Source organism: Rhinoraja longicauda, chromosome 24, assembly GCF_053455715.1.
Source record: "Rhinoraja longicauda isolate Sanriku21f chromosome 24, sRhiLon1.1, whole genome shotgun sequence".
NCBI lineage: Eukaryota > Metazoa > Chordata > Chondrichthyes > Rajiformes > Arhynchobatidae > Rhinoraja > Rhinoraja longicauda.
In genome coordinates this window covers 20,674,144-20,693,846 of record NC_135976.1, presented here as the reverse complement: position 1 = coordinate 20,693,846, position 19,703 = coordinate 20,674,144, and the positions used below count along the sequence as shown (strand labels likewise).

General features: G+C 44.6%; 1 protein-coding gene across 1 annotated transcript; it reads left to right on the top strand.

The window, feature by feature from the left end:
* The first annotated feature begins 3,988 nt into the window (after positions 1-3,988).
* LOC144605212 (uncharacterized) lies at positions 3,989-7,838 on the top strand. Its single transcript, XM_078420310.1, has 2 exons — positions 3,989-4,253; positions 6,940-7,838. Exons 1-2 carry the CDS (start codon positions 3,989-3,991, stop codon positions 7,836-7,838), a joined length of 1,164 nt encoding a protein of 387 aa, XP_078276436.1.
* Positions 7,839-19,703: the final 11,865 nt, after the last annotated feature.

Here is a 19,703-nt window from a genome sequence, read left to right as displayed (position 1 = left end):
CGATTAGTTTGCCTCCATTAGTTTGCCATAATAATTCGTTTGCAGATCTTTACTACTTTACTGATCTCTATCCGCTTAGGTGGCAATATGTACTAGCATCACCATAGGTTTGTCGGTCTGTATTACTTTGTTGGTCTCCATTGTGTGTTTGTATAAATTTGGGAATTTCTGTTACTTTGAGGTTCTCGTGTTAGTCTGTGTTTTTTTCTAGCGTTAAAACTGAAATGAGTGCGTGGATGTTCGAATGTGGGCTCTATTTAGTTTGATGATCCTTTACAGTTTCACGATCTATAGGAAACCTGGAATCTCAGTAAGTTTACGGTTGTTATTATTAACTAAAGAGATTATTAGTTTATATGTCTCTAATTGTTTGACACAGCTATTATTTTGAAAGTACTTGCTGGCTTTAGTCTGTTGTGGTATGTATCTATTTGGAGGTTTCGTTTGTTTAGTGATCTCTAATACTTCGGTGGCTTCACCATTTTCAAGTTCTCTATTGGTTTAAAGCTATAATTTTGGAATCTCAATTAAATTGGAGGTCACTAATAATTTGGGCGATTTTAGCATTTGTGGTTTCTATTAGTTGCATGGTCCCTTTGGCTTCAGGTTCTCCTTCAGTTTCAGAGCCTGTCAGTTTCAGGAATCTATTAAGTTGGGTTTCCTGATAGTTGAAAGTATCTATTGGTTTAAGGATCACCACTGGTTTGGCATCATTAATACTTTGAGTGTCTCAATCCAATGGTTTATCATCACTCAGTTTTCTGTGTCTCTATTTGGCTGGGTATCTCTTTAGTTTGGGTGAAACTATCCGTAGGATTTCTCTCTAAGTTTACCATGTCCCCCAGTTTGAGAGTTCCATTAGTATTACCTCACTATTACTTTGAGCATCTTTGAGATGTGGCGGTAATGGCGGCGCGCAAGGGCGCAGCAGCTTTTGGCTCTCTGATATGGCGTTGTTTGATTGTGTGTATAGTGAATGTACTGTGTGTAAGAACCTGTTACCAAGCAAGATACGCCTACGTCTACAGTCAGGCGGTCTTGCTAAACATTGGACTGCGGTGCCAGGCCAATGTTACGAGCACTTTCCACCGAGCTCATGACATCCCGCAGGACATAGCGAGGCTACCGGGATCTACCTGGATTGCGGCCGCACCAGGGAGACTGCGCAGGCGGCGTAGTGAGCGCAGGAGGAAGCGTGGTTGTCGATCGGGCCTGCTAGCTCGTCTGAGGAAACAGCCACACAAGCCACCGGTACCGAGCATCTTCCCTTCCAACGCTAGATCCATCGTCCACAAAACAGATGAGTTGAAGCTGCTAATCGCTGGTAACGCCAACATCCGCGACTGTTGTGTGCCGATTATAACGGACACATGGCTACACCCACTAATCCCGGACGCAGTAGTCTAAATGACCACAGACCAATAGCCCTTACATCGGTTGTTATGAAATGTTTTGAGAAACTTGTGGCACAACACATCAACGCCATCCTTCCTCCCAGCTTTGACCCTCATCAGTTTGCCTATCGAGCAAACAGATCTACAGAAGACGCCATCAATACAGCCCTCTACACTGCACCGAGCCACCTAGAGAGCCCGGGGACCTATGTAAGAATGCTTTTCATAGATTACAGCTCGGCATTCAATGCGATCATCCCAGGCATACTAGTGGACAAGCTGTATAATAACCTAGGTTTCCCCCCATCCATCTACGCCTGGATAAGAGACTTCCTCACAAACCGCCCACAATCTGTCAAGTTCGGCCCCCACAGCTCCTCCACCATTACGATCAGCACTGGCTCCCCGCACGGCTGTGTGCTGAGCCCCCTCCTCTATGCTCTGTATACACACGACTGCACTCCTATTCACCCCTCCAATTCAATCATCAAATTTGCAGACGACACAACTGTGGTCGGTCTGATCACTGGAGGAGATGAGTCTGCATACAGGGACGAGGTCTGTGCTCTGTCCAAATGGTGCGAGGCAAACAACCTAGCACTGAATACCAGTAAGACAAAAGAAATGGTACTGGACTTTAGGAGACACAGAACAGTTCCTACCCCACTTCTTATAAATGGGGAGGAAGTGGAGAGGGTTTCCACCTTCAAGTTCCTGGGGACCACCATCTCACAGGACTCTCCTGGACTGCAAATACTACAGAGGTAGTTAAAAAGTCACAGCAGAGACTGCACTTTTTAAGACTGCTCCGGAAAAATAAACTGAAGGAGAATCTGCTGGTGACCTTCTACCGCTCCACCATTGAGAGCATACTGGAATACTGCACCATAGTGTGGTATGCTGGCTGCTCGGCTGCAGACCAGAAGGCCCTCCAGAAGGTTATTAAGACAGCAGAGAAAATTATCGGCTGTGCACTCTGAAGGACATCTCCAGCTCGCGTTGTCTAAACAGGGCCAGAAATATAATTAAGGACAGCACACACCCAGGATATGAACTGTTTGCTCTCCTGCCCTCTGGGAGGCGCTACAGGAGCCTAAGGGCCAGAACAAACCGACTTAAAAACAGTTTCTTTCCCTGGGCCATAAGAACTGTGAATGGAAATACTTGATTTGATGTGCCTCTCACTTTCGTCGCACTTTTAAAAATATTTTCAACATTTTAGGTGTAAAACTCATTTATTATTTATTAGGTTTTATATTGGTTTTTATTGATATTGGTACTTGTTGTGTTGGTTCCTATGTTTGTGCGATTGTCTTTGAAAGATTTGCACTGTCGCACTGTTTCAGATGTAGCACTTCTAATTTCGTTGTACTGTTCGTACAATGCCAATAAAGGCATATTATTATTATTATTATTATTATTATTATTATTATTATTATTATTATTATTATTATTATTATTATTATTATTATTATTATTATTATTATTATTATTATTATTATTATTATTATTATTATTATTATTATTATTATTATTATTATTATTATTATTATTATTATTATTATTATTATTATTATTATTATTATTATTATTATTATTATTATTATTATTATTATTATTATTATTATTATTATTATTATTATTATTATTATTATTATTATTATTATTATTATTATTTTCGTTAGCTTCGCATGAATATTAGTTTGGGGTCTCATTTAGATTCAGTTGCCTTTTTTAGTTTAAGGGGGCTCTTTACATTTGAGTGTTCCTATCAACCTGGGTTTCCATTTGGTCGGGTTACTATTAGTTTTCGTATGTACAGTTTTTGGATCATCTCCACTCATTTGTCGTCGCTATTTATTGAAGATCTGAGTCAGAGGGGGCCTTAGTTTTAGAGTTTTGAGTTTTGAGAGTCTGTCTCAATTGAGGGTCTCTGCTCAGCTTTGGATCTCCAATAGCTTGCGGGTCTCTATTGCTGCGAGGGCTTCTACGAGAATGAAAGTCGCTTCTTGGTTGTCATCTATACGTGGGTTTCTATTGCTTTGTTGTCTTCACAAGTCTAAGAGCATCCATTTGTTTAATGATCACTATTATATTGGGTCGTTAGTTTTTCGAGGGCTTCCATGCATTTGATGGACTCCACCAGTTGGCAGGGTTCCATTAGTTTGAAGGTCTATTCATTTTTGGGTCTTATAATTTGAGGCCTTAATTTGAGGATCGCAAATAGGTCTGTATAGTGTTGATGTTTTTATTAATTTGGGCGACTCTGTTAGAGGGGGACCTGTGCGTTAATTCAGAGTCACTTATTAGTTTGGAGATTCCATCAGTTTGAGGGTCTGTATTAGGTTAAGTGTCTATGTTGGATTAGGATTCCCATTTGTTTGAAGCTCCCTAATATTTTTGTCTCTATTTTGAGGATATTGTAATTAACCCACTCTCCGGGGACTATTTCCGTCATGGGAGAGTTTGCTGCTTCTAATAAAGGGTGCTTCTCTCTCCCAGATATTCATCTTGTCAGTGAACGCATAGTGTTCCCGGCATATGACGGGAGGTGGGACCGCTCTATGGGAACACCGATGTGGAATGTTACATCAATGGGTCGCGATCTGGGAACTGTAATCGTGAATGCTACTTCGACGGGTCGGGCCCGAGGAGTGGTCGACCGGAATGCTCCATCAATCGGTCGGGATGCGGGACCGCTAGTCGCCAATATTTCAACATTGGGAACCAATGTCTTCTGGGCATTTGAGTATCTTTTTACCAATTATGATGTGCTCACCTTGGAAGAACGGATCGTGTTGGCTCTCAGGGGTATTCAACCCATTTATTTCCCCCTACTTGCCATTTTTACTGTGCCTGGTAAGTAAATCTCTCCCATTTCTGTGCAGACCTCATTAAACCGTATTTACAGATCACTCTTCTAGTCTACAGGTCGTTTATTTCCAATACAACTACTTGCCGAGACCGTGTCACTGCAGGCTAATTGTTAGAAACCAACCATGAAACTCTTCATTGGGAACGACTCAGAGGAAATAATGATCGATTTTTGTTTTACGGGAGGTCGGTGAAGATGGTGGGTTTGATGGGTTATATATGTATTTCGGTGAGGCAGTAAGACAAGGTCCTACGTGGCAAGCTGGTGAAGAAAGTAAAAGCCCATGGGACCAGAGCCAGAACAGCAAATTGGATCGAAATTGGGCTCCGTGAAAGGATGTAGAGGGGAACGGTAAAGGGGTGTTTTTGTTACTGGAACAATTACCAATGGGGCTCCACGCGGTCACTCCCGCTATCTATCGTTGATAGCAGTGAATTACAGCTAATTGTGTGGAGGGAGGAGAGGAGGAGGATGATAAATAAGTTTGTAACCGGGTACAGAAATTTCCCGAGTGCTTCCAGTGAGGAGTCTGAGAGGACATGGAGACGCAGACATGAGCGATTAAGTAGCAAATGGAGTTTAATCCAACGATGCGTAAATTAATAAAAGATGCAACAAGCCAGTGAATAGACGATACATTAGAAGGTGTACGAAAGAACTGCAGATGTCGGTTTAAATCGAAGGCAGACACAAAAATGCTGGAGTAACTCAACGGACAGACAGCATCTCTGGAGAGAAGGAATGGATGATGTTTCGGGTCGAGAAACTTCTTCAGAAGGGTCTGGACCCGAAACGTCACCCATTCCTTTTCTCCAGAGATACTGCCTGTCCCGCTACATTAGAAGGTGTTGGGTGACGTTGGGGACCGTGTTCGACCACAATTTGACTACTGGTTGCCGTTCTGGTCCCGCTCCCAGAAATTATGTTACTACAGTGCAGACTTGTGGGGTATGCTAAGGTGAGCAATCTGTATTTGCGATAAGGTGGCCATAGGCTGGGACGCATAATAAAACTGTAGGCAGTAGAAATTTAAAACTAAAGTCACAGAACAGACATATCGGGAGCAAGGATAGGGAGCGCAGTCCCTCAAACCAGCTGTGTCACTAAGGTCTAATGTTGATCTCATCTGTACACTCCCAACCAGCGCAATAGACGTTTGGTCTCATTAACTCTGCCTGAAATATATTTAAAGACTCTCCCACCACTATTCTTTGTAGAAGAAAGCTCGAAAGAATCGTATCTCTGAGAAATCTTTATTATTCAATTCTGGCTTAAATAGGTGAACCACTAGTTTTAAACGGTGAAAAATAAATAGATTTAGGGACATACGATCCAATACCTTCTCCAATCCCCCCTCACACGAACCATTAGAATATTGAACGACTCCACCCTTTCTTTCATCCGAGCTCTCATGGATATAATCCGAGTTTATCCAGCATTTCCTCCTGGTAACCCACCATTCCAGGAAATCAGTCTGGTGCAATGCATTTAACGTCCAATACGGTGCACATTACTCCAGATGTAGTCCTACCAATGCCATCTGGAACTGGAGCAGAACCTCCGTAATATTGTATCTTAATTACTCGCTTTTCCCATACACCATGAAGCAGCACTATGACTCCCAGTTCCCTCTGCATCTCAGACTTCTGAAGTCTCCCTATACCAAGATATTTTCAGTCTTTCGTTGTTTCTTTTCTTTCCTGACATATTTTCCCAAATGTATACAACTTTCCAAATCTTTGTCCACTCAATTAATCCACTCGTTTGTCGCCTCCATATCTTTCTAATGGCATCTAGTCTGTCCATCCTTCCGCCATCGGCAAATTTATTACACATCATACAATCAAAGAGATTTCCTTCGAAAAGTTTAGGCTCCTGCACCCATCCATTTGTACATCTAGTTAACGCGAAGCCTTTTGAAGTCTTTGACCCGGCATGGTGGCGCAACTGGTAGAGTTGCTGTTTCAATCTGGCGATCCGGGTTCAATCTTGACCTCCGGTGCTGTCTGTGTGGACTCTCTGTGTGCTTGTGTGTTCCCCACACAAACCTTTGTTTCCTACCCTCATCTCAACACATGCGCTCTGGTGCCCCGTCTGGTAGAAAGTCCGCAGAGTTGATGGGATTGTGTGATAATAAAATGAGGTTAATTTCTGCGAGTAGTAGCTCGACTCAATAAACAGAAATCTGTGGTCTCGTTTTGCTCTGGTTTATTTCACTCGCAGGTTTAAACCGTAATGTTGTGTTCTTAATGCTTTATGTTTTATGCTTTATTCTTAATTGTTTACTGTGTGTTCGTGTTGTTACTTGCGAGCGGAGCACCAAGGCACGTTCATTGTATGTGTACATACTTGGCCTTTAAATGTATTCATTCATTCATTCATTCATTCATTCATTCATTCATTCATTCATTCATTCATTCATTCATTCATTCATTCATTCATTCGTTCGTTCGTTCGTTCATTCATTCATTCATTCATTCATTCATTCATTCATTCATTCATTCTTTCGTTCGTTCATTCAAATTGTGTTGCTATATCGCCAAGCAATGAAAGACATTGGTAAATCATAGAACATATGGAAGTTGTACTAACTCAATTATCGGTAAAACTGCCAACTCTGCTTCTCGACCGCTGTGTAACGCCCTGTTTATTCCCCCACCCCCTTCACAGTGAATTCAGTGGCAATTGTCATCCTCTCGCGGGGCAAGTGCGGTCTCTCCAAGTGTGTCACTCGCTACCTGGTTGCCATGGCGGCCGCAGATCTGGTCGTCGTTCTGCTCGACCTGATATGGAGGCACATCCCAATGACTTATCGGGATCAGTTCAGTTTCCTATGGAGCGTTCCCGTGTGTAATTTCCACGCCGTCCTGCTTTACGCAGACGCGGACTGTTCCGTTTGGTTCACCGTCGCGTTCACCTTCGACCGAACTGTGGCAATTTGTAGCCAGAAGCTGAAATTGAAATATTGCACAGAGAGAATCGCGGCCGTTGTTCTGTGGACAGTGGCCCTAGTGAGCTGTTTAAAGAACATCTTCTGGTACTTCATGCTCACCGGCGAGTATAATTTCCACAATGACCCCTTTATCTGCTGGGAAAGGCCCGGTATCCTGGAATCGCCAATCTGGGCAGCAATTGAGTTGATTCACTATCTCATCACCCCGGTGGCTCCATTCTTTCTGGTTATGCTGTTCAATGTCTTCACCATCCGGCACATCGTTATAGCCAACAGAGCCCGTCGAAGGCTCCGGGGTCCCAACAATGGAGAGACCCCCAAAGATCCTGGGATGGATAGCCGCAGAAAATCCATCATCCTATTGCTTGTCGTCTCGGGCAATTTCATTTTGCTATGGCTCGTCTTCATGGTGCATTCCATATGGAACCGGATGTACTGGTTAGGCTATCGGATCAAGGTCCCACCTGAGATCGTGCAGAGGACGGGCTTCGTCCTGCAACACCTCAGCTGCTGTACAAATACCGGCGTTTACGCCTTGGCGCAGACAAAATTCCGAGAGCAGCTTGGGATGGCGCTGATCTACCCCTTCACTCGCCTCGCACGCTTCTTCAAATAACGATGCACAACGAATCAGCGGCGGTCTCTCCCCTGACCTATTCCCCCACCCCAATCTCCCTTCCTCTACCTTTAAAACCTGCAAGCCTTGGGTTAATAATGGGCGATTGATGCTGGGCTGCGCAACGACCCCGCAATCGTAAAGATTTTACAAACAATAATCGCGGTCTCTCTCTCAGCCAGGATTAGATTTACCCCTTAAAGGAAGATGTGATCAATATTACATTGAAAGATAAGAAACAAAATGTTCATATATTAAACAATTATCGTGCAACTCATAGTGTGGTTAGCATTGATTTCGATTGACACTCTCCAGCACCTCGGTTGAGCATGATGTAGGCAGAAAACTGACTGCCATCGCGGTCGTCTCTCCCCCTCTGTTCGATCACCCGGCCGGCCTCTCCACTCCCTCGCACCTTCTTTGCAGACTCGCTCCCTACGTTTTATCCTCTGGGAAGGGAGAGGAATGTTCATGAACGCTTACAGTTGCATCATAGAAAAACGCCCCCCCCCCCCCCCCCCCTTCGCACCCGTGTCTCCGCTGACGTTCTTGTCCGTCTATACTAATCCTACTGGGATTACTTCCATGTCCCGCTGTGGCCTGCACATTCGGAGAAACATCACGCGTTCACCGGGAGAACGTGCAAACTCCGTACAGACAGCATCCGTAGTCAGGATCGAACCCGGGTTTCTGGTACTTATCCAGATGCCTCTTGAAGGTTGTTTAGACCTAATATAGGGCGGCACAGTAGCGCAGCGTACAGTTGCTACCTTGCAGCACCAGAGACTCGGATTCGATACGGGTGCTGTCTGTTCTCCCTGTGACTTCGTGGGATTGCTCCGGGCGCTCAAGTCCTCCCACATTTCCAAGAAGTGCGGGTTTCTAGGTCAATTGGCATTTGTTTAATTGTCCCTTGCGTGTAGTGTATGAGTGATAATTGTTCACCGCTCATTCGTTGGGCCGAAGGGCCTGTTTCCACGCTGTATCTCTGAACTAAACTAAACTAAACGAAACTAAACCAAACCTCTTCTGGGAACTCATTTCAGATCACATCTACATTATGCGTGGATGAGTTCAAGGGAGTCAAGAGTCAAGAGTGTTTTATTATCCTATGGCCTACGTGATCCCATCACTGGTTTTATTTTCCCCTCCCCACTTCTTTCTACTATTTGTAGAGACCACTCCCATTGTAAGTTCTTGGTATTCTCATCCATTCCCACCCAAACCGCCCACTCCCAAGAACATTTCCCTACACCAGCCGTAGATGTAAGACTGTCACGAATCTACGCAAGCGTTCTACGACTGATTCCAGCAAATGCAGTACTTACGATAGGATACGATAAAATACGATATAACTTTAATTATCCCAGGAGGGAAATTGTTCTGCCAACAGTCATAAAACACAAAATACATGAAACATGAAATTAAAGTGACGAGTGGAAAGGTTTGGGAATGTGCAAAGATGGGGGAGGTGTGGGGGGGGGGGGGGGGGGGGGGGGTCAGTCTACCCCACAGAAGTGGGAGGAGTTGTACTGTTTGATAGTCACAGGCAAGAAGGATCTCCTGGAGCGTTCTGTACTGCATCTTGGTTGAACCAATCTGTTGCTAAACGTACTCCTCAGTTTGACCAGTTTGTCGAGGAGGGGTTGAGCTGTATTGTTCAAGATGTTCCGCAGTTTGGGGAGCATCCTCTCCTCCAAGACCACCTCCCATGAATCCAACTCCGCCCCCAGGAGGGAGTCAGCCTTCTTGGTTAATTTGTTAATTCTATTGGCTTCGTCTTGCTGCCCCAGCACACGACAACGAAGAAGATGACACTAGCTACCACCGATTGGTTGAATATCTGCAGCATCTTACTGCAGACTTGAAGGAGTGGAGCCTTCTCAAAAAGTACAGTCGTCTCTGTCCCTTCATATACAGGGCCTCATCGTTCCTGGACCAGTCCAGATTACTGTCCAGCTACACTCCAAGGTATTTGTAATTCCTGGAAAACTGCACATCCACACCATCGATGGAGACAGGGGACAGGGATGTTCTTCTCCTTCCAAAGTCCACCACTAAGTCTTGTTGGTGTTGAGCTGCAGTTGATTCAGCTCACACCACTCAACAAAGTCGTTGAACACACCTTTGTATTCAGCTTCCCTCCCCTCACAGATGCAGCTCATAATTGTAGTCATCTGAAACCTTCTGCAGGTGGCAGGAGTCCGAGTTTTATCTGAAGTCCGAGGTGTAGACGATGAACAGGTAGGAAGCGTGGACCGTCCACTCTGGGGCCCATGTGTCGCTTATTACCATGTCCGAGCCATAGTTCTGTAGCCTGACATATTGTGGCCACCCAGTCAGGTCATTAGTGATCGAGGACACCAATGGGGGCATCTACCGCATCTTCGTCATTTGTTCCCTAGCAGTGCAGGCTGCTTGGTGTTAAAAGCACTGGAGAAGACAAAAAGCATGACTCTCGCAGTGTTCCCGGCTTATCCAGGTGAGCATATGAAGGATGGAGCAAGTGGACGATGGCGTCCTCAACCCCCATCTTTGTTTGGTAAGCGAACTGTAGGGGGTCGAGATCGGGTTTAACCAGGGGTCGCAGGTGAGTGAGCACCAGCCTCTCCAGGGACTTCATGATGTGTAAAGTCAACTCCCACGGGTCTGCAGTCATTGGAGGAGCTGGGATACGTCCTCTTTGGTACACCAGGCAGGATGTCTTTCACATGACAGGAACCCTCTGCATGCTCAGGCTCAGGTTGAAGATATGCTGGAGTACTCGACACAACTGGCTTGCACACGCCTTGAGTACCGTCGGGCTGCCACCATCGGGACCCGTGGCTTTGCCTTTGTGGAGTCTGCTCAGCTCTTTCCTCACCCGCTCATCCTTGATGGTCAGGTTCGACAAAGAAAGGGCAGAGGAAGTGGCCCAGGGGGATTGAGGGGGGGGGGAGGGGGGAGACTGTCGGACAGCATGGCGGAGAGTGGGCAGAGGCCCCACCTTCAAATCTATTTAAAAAACAGGTTTAGCTCGTTGGCCCAGTCCTTATGCTTTCCCTCCCCAAGCCATAGACCTTCTTATAGCCAGGAATGCTCTTCCTACCGCGTCACACATCCTTCATGTTGTTCTTCTGACGTTTCAGCTCAAGCTTCCTTCTGTAGTCGTCCTTGCCCTGCCGCTGTCTCGCCTTCAAGTCTTTCTGCACCACTTTCACATCCTCCCTGTCACCATTCACGAAGGCCTTCTTCTTCTGGTTGAGAAGGTTCTTTATGTCACTGGTGACCCAGGGCTTGTTGTTGGGGAAACAGTGTATAATGTACAGGGACAAAGTTATCCACACAGTACTATGTAGCTGGTAACACAGTCCGTCAGCCCATCAATGTCCTCTCTATGGGTACTACAGAGTGCGTCCCAGACTGTGACCTCAAAACAGCCCTGTAGAACGTCACAGGCCTCCTGCCCATCACTTGCGGTCACAGGCAGCCTCTGGACAATTCACTTATAGCTGGGTAGGATGTGAACCTCCCAGGATCTTCCCAATGGTGAAAGGGCTATGGACCTGCACGCCTCTTTAACATTGGCATAGAGTTGGAGTAAATTTCGGAACCAGAGACGATGTCAGGATACTTGACTATGCGGACACTGCCAAATGCTTACTGAACATTAACATTGCTGGCTAAATGCCTCAGTGGATAATTGTGCATAGCTAAGTGAATAGGCGAGATGCCGAGCCCCTGCAATCGCCAAAATATAGACACGGTTCAACCACAAGGACTGAAATGTAGATGAATATGAGGTTATCCACTTTGGCAGCAAAAACAAGGAGGTAGATTATTATCTCAATGGTTTCAGATTAAGAAAAAGGGAAGTGCAACTAGACATGGGTGTCCTGTACACCAGTCACTGAAAGTAAACATTTAGGTACAGCAGGCAGTGAAGAAAGCTGATAGCATGTTGGCCTTCATATCGAGAGGATCTGAGCCTAGCAGCAAAGAGGTGCTGCAGTTGTACAGGGCCCCGGTGAGACCACATCTGGCGTATTGTGTGCCATTTTGGTCTCCTAATTTGAGGAAGGACATTATTGCTATTGAGGCAGTGCAGCGTAGGTTCGCGAGGTTAATCCCCGGGATGAAGGGACTGGCATATGAGGAAAGATTGGAAAGACTGGGCTTGTATTCACTGGAATTTGGAAAGATGGCAGGGAATCTTATAGAAACGTATAAAACTATAAAATGACTGGACCAGCTAGATGCAGGAAACATGTTCCCAATGTTGGGGGAGTCCAGAACCAAGGGCAACAGTCTAAGAATAAATGGGAGGCCGATTAAAACTCAGATGGGAAAAAACTTTTCCACCCAGAGAGTTGTGAATTTGTGAAATTCTCTGCCACAGAAGGCAGTAGAGGCCAATTCATTGGATGAATTTAAAAGAGGGTTAGATAGAGCTCTAGGGGCTAGTGGAATCAAGGGGTATGGGGAGAAGGCAGGCACGGGTTACTGATTGTGGATGATCAGCCATGATCACAATGAATGGCAGTGCTCGAATGGCCAAATGTCCTCCTCCTGCACCCATTTTGTATGTTTCTATATTTTCTATGTTAAAAACATGACTATATTACGAAGGAGTTGCTAAGAGTTGACTGGCCAAGACGTCAAGGGATTGAATGGCGAGGGAGTTGCAAAGTGTTTGACTGGCCCCTCACCCAGATAATGTAAACACCTGCCATTGTTTGTAAAACTTATATGTACAAACCAGCTGTAAGGATCACTCAGGGAGAAGGTGCTCACAGACTCTTCTCTTAGAGCTCTGGCAACAATAAAGTTGCTGTTTTTCTCTTACTCAGGTCTCAGTGAACATTTTCACCAACAATTTGGCGTAGTCGGCAGGATACTACGGGGCCGAGCGACTATCCGAGCCAGTGAACCAGGCGGGTAGTCGAATTCCGACCGCCAGAAATTAGAGTCACTGAGGCGAGGCGACCAATCGGCCAAGCGGTATTCAAGGTATTGGACAAGGAGTAGAGTCGCAACATTACAAACTTTAAGGTTAATGTTGAAATGTGAAATTGACGCTGCTCGATGACCCATGCTGAGCCTGAATTAAGAGGGCAACTACGCCCCACCTGACGGCCAGTGTTGGTTGGGAATCCGAGGCGCATTAAACGTTTGTTACCGATCGAGCGATTAGATGAATCAGACACCGTCACAGACTGAGACTCTTACCTCGATAGAGGTGAATGACGAGTAACGTTTTTGAAGACAGTGGCCTGGGAGGAACTGTTTTGCGGTTAACAGGTGACAAGGGTACACACATGACGGCTAAAGGCCACGAGGGCCCGTGTTGGAGCCAAGCCAAGCCCCTGAGTTCTATTTTTGGTGAAGAACGAAAGGATTTAGTTAAGAGAATGCGTAAGGAAGGGTGGGACCCGAAATCGCCTCTCACGGCACAACGAAAATGGTGGGATGGACAGAAAAAGGACACCACAAAGAAGGCAGGAGACATTCTAGTCCATCTGTTCGTAGAACGTATCGGATCAAGTCAGAAATTGCAATCGGAATTGGAAGAAAAGGATAAACAATTAGATCAACAAGCCAATCGGATTGACGAATTCGCAAAGTTAGATCGTAGGGGAGTCCATCCTTTGACGCCCCTCCACTGTACTCGTCTGTCCCGGGTGCGCAAGCGAAGGACGACACGTCACTAGCACAACGTGCCTCCGTCACCAGGCGGGTCAACCCTAGATATAAAGCTTTCACCCCCTTTGAGAAACAAGCTATCCTAAAGGACCTAGGCACCTTGGCGCCCCGTCGTAAAAATACCAAGTCCTGGAAGGTGTTGAAGGATTTGTGGGACATACGGAAGCACTTATCAAATAGTCCGGGCTAAATGTCCGGCTGACAAGTGGAGAAACATACAGGGTCATGGACAACCCGTGGTGGAAGTCCAGAATGGAGACTATGCCAGTGCGGTACAGACAGGAGCCACTAGACAGTTCCAACACGCAGCTTATTACCAATTTAAAACTGCTGTCTGTGATGCCCGAGGTGCCGCTACCATTAACTGCGGAAAGATTCAGGCGGCCAAACAACAGAAAGGGGAATCCAGTAATGACTATGGGGAGAGATTATTTAATGTTTATGGCAAATCATCAGGACAGGCGAATCCCCAACTTCGTTTATCCAAATGTTTAAGGACGGACTGTCCCCAGCACACCAAGCCATCCTTAAAAAGGGAGTTGTGGCTACACCCACCCGTGACGCTACCATTCAGTGGGCGAGTCAGGTAGATGTGAATGAAACTGCAAACGCCGATGGGAGGGGACAGGTTCAGGTGAAGAAGGAAAGGGTTGCAACTGCTGACGTTAACAGTAAACGAATCCAGGGTAATTGTTACTATTGTGGGAAGACAATATAAGTCCCCTCCACGGTACCTATTTTATCTGCGGCCACTCGGCATATCCATGGCTGCCTGTGAACTGGACTGGGCCGTGCTACTAGGGGTATGTGGTACCGTACGTGCGTCATACCGCCTCTCTGCCTAGATCTGGAATCACACGCCGCCTTGAGCGAGCCATAACGGAGACCAAACGATTATTTGCCAACCTATTTCCCTCATATGACACTGCCGGGTTGGGTAAAGAGTTTACGGCAATGGCCAAAATATTAGAACAAGTGGCAAATGACACAGCCGAATCGCTGTATGGGATTAATGCCGAAATGGTGGCCATCAGGACAGTGACCTTACAGAATCGAATGCCTCCAGACTGCTTTTAGGTGAGCAGAGGTGAGACTTGTGCCATGATCGGCTCGGAGTGCTGCACTTATATCTCTGATAGCACGAAAAACACCACCAACATTTCGGATCATATTCGCACTGAGGGTAAGAAGGTGCAACATACATCGGGAGGTGGGTGGTTAGATTGGTTACTGGGAACATCTTAGGGAGCATACTTGGCACATGGGCTAATCATAATTATTTGTGGCTTTTTTGGTTATTATGTGCTTTAGCACCTGCTGTAAAGTCATGATGGCTCGGATAATGCCGGTGGCGAGTGCTGTGGCCGAAAGAGAATCACTGCTGGAGTAAAAGGACGATACCGAAGACGGAAAGGACGTGGGAATGCTGGTGTGAGGGGCAGCCAACGAGCGGCAGACCAGGTGAACGTACGGAACATGAGAGAAGACGAATGCCCCAAAGACCATTATCGTTTACACCGGGCTACCTCTTACCAATGTGGTTATCTGAAGTGCTGGACGCATCCAGGCCCAAAAGGAGTAAATTTCAGAACCAGAGAGGAGTTGGAGTAAATTTCGGAACCAGAGAGGATGTTGGGATACTTGACTATGTGGACACTGCTAAATGCTTACTGAACATTAACTTTGTTGGCTCAATGATAATGTAAACACCTGTCATTGTTTGTATAATAATATATCTCTACCAGCTGTAAGGGTCAGTCGGGGAGGAAGTGCTCACAGACCGCGGAATCTTGACTCTTCTTCCAGAGCTCTGTCAACAATAAAGTTGCTGCTTTTCTCTGACTCAGGTCTCAGTGAATATTTTCACCAACACAGCAGGTCCAATGTTTACATATCCCTAGTGGGACAGTCAACAAATTGAGTGAAATTGGGAAGTGTAGCGTCCAAAGTCACGTGGTTCAAATCCCCCGAGATATCAAGGAAAACACTCGGGTGTTGTGTCTGGTTTCGCGTTGACTGTGTGGATGACGTCATTCGCGCGCAGCGGGTTGGCGGATGGAGGGGACGGCCACCGCAATGGCATATGATAATTCCCTGGACAAAGAGTATGGACGGAGAACCCAGCCATCAGTTCAATGTCCGGGCTACACACAGGCTCCTTAACTATACTGGAATGTCCCTATCCGGCTATCTAGCAAGCTAAACAATTGATCCAATAAAGACCAGTAGAGACGAGCTGTCGTTTGATGCTTTACTGAATTCAAATGTGAATCTATAACGTTTAGGCACAAAAAGAAATAACATAGGGTTTAGTTACATTATGCGTTTAGTATAGGAACATATAAAGATGATGTCACTAAACATAATTACTTACAGACATTGCGTCTTCACAAACTCTGTGAGGAAGGATGGCAGCAGATTACACACAGGTGAATTACACTGTCTACACCATGAAGTCATCCTTTTCAGGAAGCTGCACTTCCTGTTTATGACAACTTCCTGTCTATTGGGGAATGAAACTTAAAGCTGCTGTTCCAGAACTTCCAGCAGGTAACAATAATGCATTTAAAGAAAATACAGTCCAGTACATTAACCGTGGTGTCACCAGGGTTGCACCATTTGTTGTTAACGAGAATAGCACGTCCCCTGCCTTTACTCTCTCTGCAGTCCCTGTCCACCGAACAGTCTGAAAGCCTTCCACACTCGCGTTGGACGCAGGGATGTCCTCGTGGAGCCATGTCTCCGTGAAATACATCACACTGCTCTCACGGTACTCTGGGTTTTCACTAGTACAGCTAACTCGTCCATCTTGTTAGCCAGCGATCTCACATTCCCCATTGTGATGGAAGGCTATAATGGCTTGTACCTCTGAGGTCTGCACCTCCAAATTCCACCTGCGCCTTGTTTGTCCCCTTGTTATTTTCTGTCATTTGTGATTCTCATAACTGAATTGTGAATCTCAAATCCCAGAACTGACAAATCCGAGTGCAGTTTTAATATATGTTTGCCATTCACTGTTTCGCCACTCAAAGGGGAATCCATTCATCGGATAATCCCACCATTGGTCCAAATATTTCGTGATGTCACTGGTCACAAAACGGACGGGAATATCTCATCTAACATTTTCTGCATTTAGTTTGTTACGTAAATCAACCTTCTGAATATCCTCCTCTCAATCAACACGGGTTACAATCATGCACCTATGCGGGTAGGTAGTGTACATTTACAGTAAGATAAGAATTCTAGATCGCTATCACCACCTGAGGGAGCACAATGCTCCTCTCCCCTTGCATCTTCGCACCATAGATTAAATCTACCCCTTCTTCATGTTCTCATCCTACTAAGGGAAAGAGGACATTCCTATGTGTTCTATCCCCTCCCCTCACAATCTCATATACTTCAGATAATGTCACATTGTCAATCTAATTCGACCACCTACAACTTTATGCAGTCTAAATAGTTTTTCTTTATTGCCATCGGTTTGGTTAAATGTATCGTTTACAAAGTTCTTTATCAAACGTCCTGTATTTAAGTCAAAACCATCAAGAAAGCTACGAAACACAAGCCCACACCAGGTAAATGGTTCCAATTACCGGAAACATTTAAATTAGTACTAAACGTATTGGAAAATGATACAATACTGCTCGAAAGGGCCAAAGGATTTAGAGGATTACACAATTCATGCAACCATGACCGAAACATGGAAAAAAAAAAGAAAATTGAGTATGATGGCGAACTTACAGGGGACATTTTAAAAAACAATTATTCGAGCTTCTATATTCATGAAAAAAGAGAAAGACTAATGAGGACAAATGAGGGACCCTGACACACAGAGGCACGTTAAAGTGTAATGTGAATAAGGAAGTGTCAGTGGAATTAAGTAATTGAGAAATCTTAGATCACTTTACTGTTTTGAACATTTCCATTTATCACAGCATCCATATTAGTTTCACATTAGTAATTGATCTGGATTGCTCGGGGTTTCTGTTAATTTGAAGGTCGTTTTACGTTTCAGTATTCTCATTAGTCGCGGGGTCTATATTAGTTTGAGAGTTCTATTAATTTACGGTCTATATTGATTTGAGTATCTTCATTCGTTTGTTGTTTTTTTGTATCTGGAGTCTATATTAGTTTGCGATTAGTTTGCCTCCATTAGTGTGCCATAATAATTCGTTTGCAGATCTCTATTACTTTACTGATCTCTATCCGTTTAGGTGGCAATATGTACTAGCATCACCATACGTTTGTCGGTCTGTATTACTTTGTTGGTCTCCATTGTGTGTTTGTATTAATTTGGGAGTTTCTGTTACTTTGAGGGTCTCTTGTTAGTCTGTTTTTTTCTAACGTTAAAACTGAAATGAGCGCGTGGTTGTTCGAATGTGGTCTCTATTTAGTTTGATGATTCTTTATAGTTTCACGGTCTCTAGGAAACCTGGAATCTCAGTAAGTTTAGGGTCTTTATTAGCTAAAGAGATTATTAGTTTATATGTCTCTAATAGTTTGATACAGCTATTATTTTGAAAGTACTTGCTGGCTTTGGTCTGTTGTGGTGTGTATCTATTTGGACGTCTCGTTTGTTTAGTGATCTCTAATACTTCGGTGTCCTCACCATTTTCAAGTTCTCTATTGGTTTATGCTATAAACTTTGGAATTTCCATTAAATTGGAGGTCACTAATAATTTGGGCGATTTTAGCAGATGTGGCTTCTATTAGTTGCAGGGTCCCTTTGGCTTCAGGTTCTCCTTCAGTTTCAGAGCCTGTCAGTTTCAGGAATCTATTAAGGTGGGTTTCCTGATAGCTGGAAGTATCTATTCGATTGAGGATCACCACTGGTTTGGCATCATTAATACTTTGAGAGTCTCAGTTCCAATGGTTTATCATCACTAATGATTTTCTGTGTCTCTATTTGGCTGGGTATCTCTTTAGTTTGGGTGAAGCTATGCGTAGGATTTATCTATTGGTTTACCATGTCCCTTAGTTTGAGGGTTCCATTGGTATTACCTCACTATTAATTTGAGCATCTTCGTTAGTTTCGCATGAATATTAGTTTGGGGTCTCATTTAAATTGAGTTGCCTCTTTTAGTTTAAGGAGGCTCTTTTTATTTGAGTGTTCCTTTCAACCTGGGTCTCCATTTAGTCGAGTTACTATTAGTTTTCGTATGTACATTTTTTGGAGCCTCTCTACTCGTTTGTCATCGCTATTTATTGAAGATCTGAGTCTGAGAGGGTCTTAGTTTTGGAGTTTTGAGTTTTGAGAGTCTGTCTCAATTGAGGGTCTCTGCTCAGCTTTGGATCTCCAATAGCTTGCGGGTCTCTATTGCTGCGATGGCTTCTACGAAGGTCTCTTCTAGGTTGTCATCTATACTGTGGGTTTCTATTAGTTTGTTGTCTTCACAAGCCTAAGGGCATCCACTAGTTTGGGTCTTTAATTTTTCGAGGGCTTCCATTTATTTGATGGACTCCACCAATTGGCAGGATTCCATTAGTTTGAAGGTCTGTTCATTTTGGGTCTTATAATCTGTGGCCTTAATTTGAGTATCGCAAATAGGTCTGTATAGTGTTGGTGTTTTTATTAATTTGGACGACTCTGTTCGTTAATTCAGTCACATATTAGTTTGGAGATTCCACCCGTTTGAGGGTCTCTATTAGCTTGAGTGTCTCTGCTAGATTGGGATTCCCATTCGTTTGAAGTTCCCTAATAGTTTTGTCTCTATTTTGAGGATTTTGTTTTAGGTTTGAGGGTCGCTATCAGTTTGGCGCCTCTTAATCTGAGAGTCTGAGATCTCTGCTGGTTTACTGTCTCCGTTTATTTTGAATCTTTTAGTTTGAGATCTCTTCGTCTGACGGTTCTGTTAGTTTGGATATTATGTAGGCCTGCAGGTTCCTATGCATCTGAGGTTTTTACCAATTTCTACCTGCACCATCTTTCCACCGTTCTTCCTCTTTGGTAACCTTTACACGTCCAATGCTATTAATGTCCAACTTCAGACAAGCGTCAAGCTCAAAAGAGTTAAATGAATTTGTTTGTTCGACGATTGTAATTAGCCCACTCTCCGGGGACTGTTTCTGTCATGGGAGAGTTTGCTGCTTTTCCTAATAAAGGGTGATTCTCTCTCCCAGATATTCAAATTGCCAGTAAACGCATAGTGTGCGGCGCCGGCATATGAGGGAGAGGCGGGACCA